Source organism: Leopardus geoffroyi, chromosome B4 (genome assembly GCF_018350155.1).
Source record: "Leopardus geoffroyi isolate Oge1 chromosome B4, O.geoffroyi_Oge1_pat1.0, whole genome shotgun sequence".
Lineage (NCBI taxonomy): Eukaryota > Metazoa > Chordata > Mammalia > Carnivora > Felidae > Leopardus > Leopardus geoffroyi.
Window position 1 is genome coordinate 17,163,807 of NC_059341.1, and position 12,122 is coordinate 17,175,928.

The 12,122-nt window shown below is 42.3% G+C and overlaps 1 protein-coding gene across 9 annotated transcripts in view; it reads left to right on the forward strand.

The window, feature by feature from the left end:
- The window catches only part of CACNB2 (calcium voltage-gated channel auxiliary subunit beta 2), a 390,684-nt gene that overhangs the window by 357,365 nt on the left and 21,197 nt on the right, over positions 1 to 12,122 (forward strand). For 7 of the 9 annotated variants that reach the window (XM_045462677.1, XM_045462679.1, XM_045462684.1 and 4 more), the window contains 4 exons: positions 487 to 563; positions 6,138 to 6,271; positions 10,012 to 10,092; positions 10,575 to 10,633. In XM_045462677.1, the coding sequence (XP_045318633.1) occupies positions 487 to 563; positions 6,138 to 6,271; positions 10,012 to 10,092; positions 10,575 to 10,633 (351 nt within the window). Of the gene's footprint in view, positions 1 to 486; positions 564 to 6,137; positions 6,272 to 6,416; positions 6,437 to 6,899; positions 6,962 to 10,011; positions 10,093 to 10,574; positions 10,634 to 12,122 lie in introns of all 9 variants that reach the window. The other 2 variants (XM_045462680.1, XM_045462678.1) reach the window with 2 other exon arrangements.

A 12,122-nucleotide genomic window follows, 5' to 3' on the forward strand; every position in this document is an offset into this window, starting at 1 on the left:
GCTGTGTTTTTCTTTTGTAGGTTGCTCACGAAAGCTTGCGTACTTTCAATCTTAATACACTGAAAGTAACCCAGCTAAGACAGAGAAGCAGGAACCACACAAGAAGGAAGTCATAAGTTTTGGTGTTAACTTTAAGGTTCTGTGCATTACTTCAGAAGGTCGCTAACATAAAAAGTAAAGGGCATCTGCTGTTATCTCTCTGTGATGCTGGTGGAGAGTGTGAGGGCCGCAGATATTACCCTAGTTCTCTTCCATTCTCTCAGGGCCTTTTAAAATTAAACCTTGAATTTGAAACAGAGACTATTACATGGCTGTTTCAAGTACTCCAGGAATCTCCGCTGGGAAATTATTATTTGCCTCCTTGTAGGAAAGACAAGTTTAAAGTTCAATAAAAAGACAATGACTAATCATGTTTATTGAGCAATAGAAATGTTCTAATGTCTGAAATAAGCGTCAGGTGTAACATAAATTTTTGCTTTACTTCAGTAAATCAGGAGGAAATTCATCATCCAGTTTGGGTGACATAGTACCTAGTTCCAGAAAATCTACACCTCCATCGTCCGGTAAGTAGGTAATAAGTGCGAAACGGTACATTCTGCATTTCATGCTTTCCCCAGTCTGACCTAGTTGTGTGAATTTACATACCCAGAATCACCGCCTGAACCCTAGAAAGGTTCAAATTGATCGGACATAAGAATGCTCACATGGGGTAAGAAACAATATGGGGAAATTTTGGCAGGGCTTGGAAAAAAGGAAATATGTCAATGTGTTCGCTGTAAGTTGCTTGGATGACCAAAGTGATGAATGTATTTAACTTTTTATCCCTACGTACTTCACTTGGTGCCCAGCACATCATCCTGGGCAGTAAATGGGTGAATACCCACCATCAGACACGGTGTAATGTGCGTTGGCCTCACTGTTAAATAAAAAGAAAAGAAGGATAAATGCTTTGGAAAGGTAAGGAAAGGAGAATAAAATGATGGAGTGATTGGCCTGACACGAGCTTTACCCAAAAGGCTCTTTGGAAGATTTAAGAGATACATAGAAATATTGAAAAAGACAGAAACACTCATAGGAAGAGTAACTACTGTTTTCTTTCCAAAGCAGTGGAGAAGCACACCACATTAAATTTGAATTCAGATAAAGATTGAATAATTTTTTTAGTATAAGTGAGTATTGTATGAGAAATACAGTAAACAAAAATTGTTTATCTGAAATTCAAAGTGGACTGTATTTTTCTTTAGTAAATCTGGCAACTCTGGGGGCGCCTGGGTGGCTCAGTCAGTTGAGCGTACAACTCTTGCTTTCGGCTCAGGTCAGTCTCATGGTTCGTGGGATCGAGCCCCACATTGGGCTCTGTGCTGACAATGCAGAACCTGCTTGCTTGGGATTCTCTCTCTCCTCTCTCTGCCCCTCCCCTGCTCACTCTCTCTCTCTCTCTCTAAAAATAAATATACATTAAAAAAAATAAATCTGGCATTCTCTGTAGAACTTGGAGTTCTATATAATTAGGAGGCCAGTAGGTGGAACTTCAGAAAGCCCAGGATTATCAGAATCTTAGTTTGCTAAGAGAGGCAACTGGGACTCAGAGGAGGACTCCAGGGAGTTACCAGCAGAGCATTTGAGTGAAATGATTCCTTGTGTGATTCCAAGGAAGCTGGAAGAGGGAAGCGTATACATCCACGGAGAAGGTAGGGAAGTAGGCGCCCTCTAACTGGTGTGTCTGAAGAACGGGATTCCCCTCGGACTCCTGATCAGGCCTCGTTGCTGAATGCTGGTGGCTTTTAGAGACCAAAGGCTTCTTAATAAAAATGATACAACTTCTCTAAGTGCAAAATCTGAGCACAATAAGAAATAAATCATTTTAGGATGCATATTGATTTCAAAAACCATGTCCGTACAGCTTGCAATAATTCTGAGTTGCCCGAAATTAAGTAAAATCGTACGTTTGAAATGAAAATTGAAGCCCTTTTCGATGTTAGGTAAGGCTCATGCCTTCCCTTCATCAGTGGAGGGTAGCTACTTACTGAACGCACAGGGGAAAGGAGGCTGATCTCCACACCTTCTCAAATATGTAGAGTTAACCGAGATTATGATATCAAGCTGTCCCCTTCATATATATCTTTTTTTTTTTTTTTTAATTTTTTTTTTCAACGTTTATTTATTTTTGGGACAGAGAGAGACAGAGCATGAACGGGGGAGGGGCAGAGAGAGAGGGAGACACAGAATCGGAAACAGGCTCCAGGCTCCGAGCCATCAGCCCGGAGCCCGACGCGGGGCTCGAACTCACGGACCGCGAGATCGTGACCTGGCTGAAGTCGGACGCTTAACCGACTGCGCCACCCAGGCGCCCCTCCCTTCATATATATCTTAAAGACTGTCTCAGAGGCTCCAGAGGACTGGCACTAGGCTCCTGAAATGGGGAAATGTCACATCATATTGTGAAGGAACTGCAGCCCCGTGCCCAGAAGTCCACGCCACTTCTGTAGACGAGGAAGATTCTTCCGTTTCCATAAACTGGGCTGTGGCCTTCTTTTTTTTTTTTTTTTTTTTTTTTTTTTTTTTTTTTTTTTTTGGGCTGTGGCCTTCTAATGGTTTGGGCGATGTGAGAGCAGGCCACGTGCATTTTGAAGAGTGAGTTAGTGTGTTTGTAAAATAACATTTCATTTTTGCAGGCAAGTGTCCGTCATCACTAAAACAAAAGTTCAAGTTACTACAGCAAGGTCAAGATGATTTAAAACTTGACACAGGTTTTCTACAGATACAGGGCTTTGCAATACCTTTTCACGAATAGCAAGAATAGAAGACACTTGGGACTGAAAAGACTGGAGACATTTGCCAACCACAAAATTTATGACAGGAACCTGCTATAATTTTCATATTTCAACTTCTCTGAAGGAAACCTTCGGAGAACTTCTGCAGACATGTTTCCCCACCCCACCTGCAGGGTAGACTGCCTAATTCATCCAGTGTGGATTGGCCTGCAAAGGTAGCTTTTATCTTTGTTTCCCAGAGGCCCTGTCTATGATTCACCTCACCCATCGCTAGACCAAGGAATATAAGCATTTGCCTAAAGTAAATATTCTTGGAGGTTCTCAAGGATTTGGAAAAGGAAGAATTTCCACTTCATATCTGAGTGACTGGGTGGTAGTCAGTTACGGAACACATACCCCCCTACACTTACACGCATACGCCCACACGGGTCCCCCCAGGACGCCACTCCACCTGACCCACGGGTCTTAAGGTGAATTTTACAATTTAGATTTCAAAAAACGTTTCCGAGGCTCTGTACCAGAAAAAAAAAAAAAAAAAAAGAATCATTCTAGTGAGGACCAATAAAAGAAACTATTTTCATATTTCTGGAAGTAGTTTTTCCCACGTAAATACTAATGTTTGCTAAGGTCTGCAAACATAAGTATAAAACAGAAAAGGGGTAACCATCTGAGTCTAATAAAGTGTATGGAACTCTGGCCGAATGTTTTAGAATTCTCTGCGCTTCAGAGTGAACCCTGATGGCTTTTAAATTTAAGTTAACCATAAGTCAGAACTAATCAGTTGGGGATTTTGAGCCCTTGTGTCCAAATACAGGTAAATTTCAAGCCTGACTTGGGTTTTGAGGCTATGCGTGGGTCGCCAAACATCTGGGCTGACAGTATCACAGCTGAACTTTTTATGCATATCCACTCCTACTATAAAATTAAAAAAGAGAATCCATCCACTGGGGTACCTGGGTGGCTCAGGTAAGCATCCGACTTCAGCTCAGGTCATGATCTCCTGGTTCTTGAGTTAGAGCCCCACGTCGGGCTCTCCGCTGTCAGCATGAAATCCACTTCAGATCTTCTGTCCCCCTCTCTCTCTCTGCCCTTCCCCTACTTATGCCTGCTCTCTCTCTCTCTCAAAAAAAAAAAAAAAAAAAAAAAAAACCATTTCAAGGATTTAAAAAAAAAAAAGCCCATGCACTGATCAGAGCAGACTGGATTCAATGGCCAAATCATAAAATCTAATTCATGAACTTTGCAATCCCAGGGTCCTGTCAATTCTCATATGCCAGTAGGTATCCTCGATTTCAGCAAGGCTCTCAGGAAGAGGAAGGTAAAAGTATATGGGTACGTGCCACCAGAAGGGAAAATGATCTGACGTTGGTTAAGATAGGTATTAGAAATCGTGAAAAACTGACCCCAATCCTCTCCATCGTATCCAGGAAGACACTAACAACCTGCTTCCTAAGTGGGAATACAAGGAAAACCTTACAGAGTTGCACAAAAGCATCCATTCAACCCCGTGGGCACATTTTGTAGTGTTCCCATCAAACACTACATGCTGAACCTTTTAGCGCCTCAGTATGCATGGATGCTGCACAAAGAAAGACTTCATTACTAGGGAGGTCTAACTAAATACTTGGAATTAACTCAGCCTGTTATTACCTTCACTGGAGAGAGGGAATCCTACCTGCTGTTTCCGCAAGCAGTAGTTGATGTGTGCAATATCATGCAAACATTGCCAGGGAGTTCCTTCATCGCCTGCCTCCGACCTCATCCGATGAATCAAAGGAACAGTTAAACGAGGGTTTCATTTAGTTTTCAAAAGGCTGAGTCACCTAATATCCGTAATCGCTTCAGAATTGAAGAGTGATGTGACGGCTGCCGGGTGACCTGCCCCCGTCAAAGCGGTCAGCAGCGGCTGCCATTGCGTGAACCCGATGTGTTCCTCGTGTGAAGGAATGGTAGGGGCTTTGCAGCACCGAACTGTCATGCCCAGATGGCAGTGAAGATATCTCTGAAGATTTTGTGGGTTTTTGTTAGACGGAGTAGATTTTCTCCTATTCCTTTCCATGATCTCAACTAAAGCATAGACTGATTTTCTCCTGAGCTCACAGCTCTGTGGCACCTTCCTGAATCCTGACAGTGAGGATGCAAGCCCTCTTGGAAAGCACAGGGGACTGGAGAAGGAAGGGTACCTGGTGGAGAGAGGGCTCACCTGGAGAGGCAGCGGGGTGCAGGGACGGGGCAGGGGCTCGCAGAGGCAAACCTGGGTTCCGAGACCTGGCCCTGCCGAGTTTTTTGCCAAGAACAAGTCCCTGAAACTCTTTAAGAGTTTATCATCTCAGCCTTAAAAATAAGAGGGTTGAAAGCGATCTTCCAAGTACTTTCCAGCCCTGATTGTGCAGTGGAGAAAATTCTGTAGTAATGGCACGTGGAAGCATTTTATAAAGTTCAAAATGAGATTATGGATCATTTTTCACTTAACGCTTAATCTTTAAGTGCTCCAGTTTTCAAGGCAGAAGGTTTTAAATGTGAAATCAGGTTGAACCACAAACCTAAACCTCTCGCTCTCCAGACAAGGAGACCGGTGCCACATTCTCTTGGGTCTTTGTGTCCTTCCTCTCTGCCTTTCGTATTAGATCCAGTGGCTTTACACAAATCACTGGAAGTCCCCTTATGTCATTAGAATCATTTCATCTGGAGATCGTGGGGTCCAGTGCTTTCTAATTAGTAACTAATGAGGGGGATACAACCATCTTGAAATAGTTTTAATGCTGTCCTTCCTGGAACACTCCCTGAATCATTTGCCTCGTGTACGACTCCTTTCTTTGCATTGCCTGAATTTAGGATTTTCTATTCTCACGTTCGCTCAAATTCCTGTTGCATTTTTAGCGAAGCTTTTCACGTTGCCCTTATTTTCGCACAAAATCAAGCAAAACTCAGAGGCCTGGGGCACACCGTGATAAAGGTTTCCAAGAGTAGTTGCTCATTATCTAAAAGCTGAGTTAAGGTATCGGGAGACGTGAAGCCAAATGTTCTGTACCATACTTACATACAGTTGATGTGGAAAAATGTCAGTGTTCTGTTTGAAGCTACACCTTAAAAATGTTTCTCTGGAAATATTATCCGAGAGATCTAGCGTAACTTTGTTCAAGCAAACCTATCACGAAGGGGATCTTTTGGTGTTGTTCGATTTGATTACATGGCATTCTTAACGTGCTTTACCTTGAAATTTTACTTTGTTTACTGTGCTGAGCACTCGTGCTAGATCTTTTACTATGGTTAGTTTTATTTGCTTTCATTTTATTTTTTTTTATAACCTGTTTTTCCTCTCCTGTCTACCTGATGATTTTTGAATTGTTTGTCTGTATATAGCTATAGACATAGATGCTACTGGCTTAGATGCAGAAGAAAATGATATTCCAGCAAACCACCGCTCCCCTAAACCCAGTGCAAACAGTGTAACGTCACCCCACTCCAAAGAGAAAAGAATGCCCTTCTTTAAGAAGGTAACATTAACTTCCAAGCTCCCGTCTGCTCAACTGCTCAACCGCACTGCGCCACACTTCTCGTCCTGTTGATTGTCTGCGTCTTTTGATAAGCCAATAACGTGCATGCTCTGTTATTCTTTGTTTCTTTTCCACGCTGCTGTAGCTAAGCAGAAGCAGAGATCGGTAAGTTTACATTGACATAAGCTGTGTTTATCCTGCCACTGGCATCATTAGCATTAAGTCCCACGGTTTTATTAAACGCAGTCATTTCTGTCCCAAGAAAAGAACCTATCAAACAAGCTCATGGAGTCCATGCATTTCAAACTGACTAAATTCAGGGAGTGACCTGTTCAAGCGCTATTACAGTACTTATCCTTTTTGATGGAATAATATCTACCACCAAGGGAATTTGTTTAAACCTTCCAAGATGTCAAAACACTGACAACTCCATATAATGCACCTGTATTGTGCATGCTTATTCTGTCTGTCTTTGTCTCTCTTCTTTTTTCCAGAAATTTAACTTATATCAAGCATATTAAAACCATGATTAGATTCTGATTGATGATATCCAGATACAATAGCTTGTACTAAAAAAAAAATGATTCAATTTTTAATTTAGTCAGTATTTAAACTTCTGATCCACTAGGTGCAAACTCTGCAGATGAACAAGACCAGTGGAAAACTGCAGGCTTGTTTTGGCGGTTTACTGTGAGTTTTTCCTATTGTCATATATAAATCCTCTCCCGATGTTCTTGCCTTCTCCCATAGTCAGGTCGCAGCATCTCACCTGTTGGATAACAGGGCGGTGGCCGTGCGTAGAGCCTTTGCCACCGGCCCGCCAAGGTGCCGCTTGGTGATGCCACAGTGATGCTCCTTGTCCCCTGACTGGAAACCAGGGTATTCCCAAGTGCCCTTCCCTCCAAAGTCTGTCTCCTTTCACACATTTTGTAGCTTGAAAGCATTATTTTTTAAAGACATTCCCCCCGCCCCTGACACACACACACACACACACACACACACACACACACACACGATTGCCATTCAGTCCTTTCTTCTCACACACATCACTTTGCACAGCCTACTGCTGTGCTGTCTTTTGGAATCCTATTTCCTAGCATCACCATGTCCAGCATAATGATGGGTACATCGTGACATGGATGCAAGCATTTTGCTACATGGAGGAACTCTAAAATCATCCATGAAGTGTCAGAGGCTGAACTGTGAAGTGTGTTGTTGTTTTTCTTTTTTTTTTTCTTTTTTTTAATAAATGATGGTTACATTTATAATAGAAGACCTCAGCACTCCAGGCAAAAATGAAAACCTGTATTTTTGCGTTAACATGGACAGCCCCAGCCTGATGTACGTCCACACCAGTGGGCCCATCTCGCTGGTCCTGTCTTCTCGGCGCAACTAAAACTTGCAGCCAAGTGACTACCGGTCTTCATAGCACAGATGCCTAGAAAATTTGCATCCTTCAGATGCTCTGGATCTTACAGAGCAGTGACCTGAACGAAAACCATGTTAGTCAAGATGTGTTTTTTGAAGTTTGCTTTCTCTTAAATTCCCAAACCTTACAGATGTCTATGAACCAAGATTTTTTCAGCTACACAGTTGGAACAAAATAGGGCTAGCGGGAAAGGGTAGATGAAAATGATGGTGTCGTTATCACTAGGGCACAAAGTACCAATATTCCATCAAATAAGGTAATTTCTGTAGCTACCCTACCGAATACGAAGCTGATTGATGACCGGCATGGGTAACCCTTTGCTAGTTGGTAGCCACAGACTGAAGGAACCAAGACCTTATGTATGAAATCCTGGGCCGCTTAACCCTTACAGGCTTGAAATAAAATTTCTTGGTAGCCGTTGCTGAAATATGTGCAATTTATATTCCTGATCCCAACAGTGGAAAAGGTATTCTTCTACTGAATAGTTATAAGGACTCGGCTTCTAAACAGTTTCAGTATGATCCCAGGTGTTATCAATGTAATAACAAATATGCTTATGATGCCTTCGGCACTGGTATTCATTCTTCTTGTGTTACTGATTATGTGGTGAACTTCAATGTAGAGCTCAAAAACCAAAAGCCAACCTGACATTCACCGATAAGATTGTTTTCCATCTTTTAGGTTGCTTTTAGAGTGGTGCTCGTGGCATTTGTGCTGTTACTGTATTATGTTTGTCTTGTTTTTTTTTTTTCCTGTTTGAAAATGTATTCTACCTTTCTTGTGTCTATTAAAATTAATTTTGAACACTAGCTAAAGTTTTAAGGAGTAAAATTGGACAGCACATGGCAGCGTTATTTTTGTCCCCAGAATGGATCTGTCCTCTACTATGGGCGGAATCGCAGGTTGAAACTACAATGTTTTTTACCGCCCACTCCCAGCCCCCACCTGAAGCAAGTTAAGTTTAGTCAACGTCAGAAAGTTTGCAGTGGGCAATTTTAAGCAACCATACACTGTTCTTGGGCAACAGGCTGATGCAGAAATTGCATTCATGTTTGTACATCAGTTTTTGAAATTCTTAAAATAGTTAAAAACATTTTTTTTTGTCTGTGTGATTCTTTAAACATATAGTTTTCAGGCACTCCTTAATGCAGGAAGATTCAGATAGTAATGATTTGTGTACCTCACTGTGGGAGATCTTCTCTCTCTCTCTTTTGCATTAAAAAAAAGTCCTCTGGGGTCCATGTAAGCATTTTCTGCTATGGAAATAGCCAGTTTTAATGTGATCAAACAAATTAGCTGTTACCTGATTTTTTGGGGAAAAATTTTGATCATTTTATGTGAAGCGGTTAAAGCTGAAACTTTTTGGAAGTTTTAGAAATTGCTACAAAATGTAGCTCATTCCCCTGCTCTTCCAAGAAAGAAAGAAACTATCGTAGAAAGGCATGAATTAGTTATGTAACAGAGACATGACCTAGGCCGCTCATGAGAAGCATATTAGATGTGCAAGTTGATAATGAACCTTTTGAGGCCCCTGCAGCATGCTTGAATATGTTATCACACATTAACCCCCTTTCTTCCAAGGCACGTAAAGGCTACATTTTAAGTTTTCAAGTTCCAAGGTAGAGAAACCCAAAATCCAAAACCATGAATCACTAACCTGTGATAGGGATCCTTAGAACAGGCCTGCCTGTTAATTTAAATTCTCACAGTACAATAGGGATTTGCAAGTATTTGGTAATGGGCGTTACAGTGTTCTGAAATTAGGTTTTATCCAGGTAAGACCAATATCCAGGATGCAAAGCTAATAAGACCTTTTTTTTCTCTGCAATTAACCATGTTAGTCTGATCACTCAGCTCTTCAGAAAACTCTCAAATGCATTTAAAAAGCAGTATTAACCTCCAGTCCAGCCTAAACACTTCTTCTGCATGAGGCATGTTTCTGTCCTTCCAACTAGATTTTGCTGAAAAGCAGCACTTCCTGCTTTAGGAACTAATGTGTCAGTAGTATTTCTTGAGGCGAGCAAGAAAACTGTAGACAATTCAGTAAGTTGAAAAACCTTAGGAAAATAAGCCCACCATGCTTTGCTTGGGTTTATTGAGGAAAGAGGCAAGTAAGAAAAATAAAAGAAAGAGAAAGAAAGAAAGAAAGACAGACAGACAAGAAAGAAAGAGAAAGAAAAAAGAAAAGAAAAAAAATTTTTGGAAAGCCGGTGCCTCCTATGACAGAGTTCAGAAAGAACAATTTATACTTAAAATATCTCAGCTCCCCCTGCCTCTTAACCATCTGAAGTCCTCTCCTCTCTCTCTGCAGACAGAGCACACTCCTCCTTATGACGTGGTACCTTCCATGCGACCCGTGGTCTTGGTGGGCCCATCCCTGAAGGGCTATGAGGTGAGTGGCTGCCCTCCGGAGCACACGTGACCTTCACCAGCAGCACTGCTTTGTGACTCCACCTCCCTCTTGAATTGAGACCTTAAAGAGCTCGTAGCAGCAAAGCATGTTATTTTCCAGGCTGTGGTATATAGTGCTTCCTGTTTTGTTCTGTTTTGTTTTTATGGCTGTTGCTTTGGAGATTTTGCTAGCTTTAGTTTACTCAGTCTGGGGGGAAATAGTATCAAACGGAGAGTTGCCCGAAACCACTTGCGATGTCATGTTATTGTCACTGAAACATCAGGATAAGTTGGGGGGACGTTCCCGTTTTAATTGTCACTGCTACCACAACTCAGCAACGGAAATAACGTGACAAGTCTCCCATGCTACTTTTTCCAAAGGGGAAGCATAGGTTTTTAAACAGTCTGAGGAGTAGAAGTGTTTTATCCTAATTAGTAATATTTTTACTGTGTCTTATTAATTTATTGCTTGCTCAATTGCAGGTCACAGATATGATGCAAAAAGCATTGTTTGATTTTTTAAAACACAGATTTGAAGGGCGGTGAGTATTTCAGAATACTGGATTTTGTGGATTTCTTCTTGACGGTGACAAAACCCGGGTGGGACAGGCGTGTGATCCCAAGAGAAAAATGCCCTCTGAGGTCTCTATGGTGACGGGCAAGAAGTCTCATTCAGTTCACTCTGATTCAGTAAATATCTGTCATACTTGTTCAGCACATCCTCAGCCCTGGACTAGCCAGTTCTCTGTCCCTGCACCTGCATCTATAAGCTTTTTGGCCTGTTGACTAGTATCACCCTAAAGTCACCTGGCTCTCAATGCTGCCCAGATATAATATACATCTTCTTCTCACTTTTCTGACGTCTGTACCATCTCCTCGCTCACCAATTCCCAAGCCCCTTGTCATCTCTCTCCCCCATGGAGGCAAACAGAGAACCTCTAGAGTTCCCACGCTCACACCGAGCCCCACTTGCATGTTTGCTGGAATGCCCTCTTTTTTTCCGTCACTACGTTCCTAGCAATGGCCAACCCAACAACTTGGGCACTTAGATCCCTTCCTACCCCAACACAGCTGGAGAATCCTTTCCTTTCTCCTTATCACTACTTCTCATTCTAATGGAAACTCCATCAGCATCTAAAAAGGTACTTTCTCCCTCTGAAGAAAGTTAGAACGTCTGTTCCCCTCTAGCTGCTCCATTTTTCTCCTTTTCTTTACAGCAAAGCTCCTTGAACACATAGTACACACTTGTTCTCCTCTCATACTGAAGTGTACTCCAGTTACGCATCCGTCGCTCAACCCAAACTAGTCCTGTCAGATCGTCCGTGACTTTCACCATCGTTAAATCCAGGGGTGAATCCTCAACCCTCCTCGTAACTGACATGTTGGACTGCCTCATCGTCATTTAAATACTTTGTTTCCTTCAAGCACACTTTCCTGGTTTTTCTTTTATCTCACTTTGTCTCCTTTCTCTCCTTGGCTGGTTCTTTCTCATCAGCTAGACATCTGGGAGAGCCCAGGGTTAAGTCCTTTGGTGTTCTCTCTTCTAGTTACACTCATTCTGTGAATGATTTCATTTTAAGGCTTTAAATAGCACTCCTTCGCCGGTCTGTCCTCCGAATTCCAGACCCATATACCCAGCTGCCTATTAGGATCACCACTAAGATGTCCAATGGATTTCTCAAACTGAACCTCCCAACTCCCCTAAAGCCTGCTCTTCTCATAGTCTTCCACACCTCAGGTATAGCTGCTTCATCTTTTAGTTCTAACACCCATTAGCCGCAAATCATTGAATCATTCCTTTTTTTTAACGGTTATTTATTTATTTATTTATTTTTGGGGGGAGGGGCAGAGAGCGGGGGAGAGAGAATCACAAGTGGCCTCCAGGCTGTCAGCACAGAGCCCAACGCGGGGGTCGATCCCACGAACGGTGAGCTCATGACCTGAGCCTACATTAAGAGTCAGACACTCGGGGCGCCTGGGTGGCTCAGTCGGTTAAGTATCCGACTTCAGTTCAGGTCATGAACTCACGGT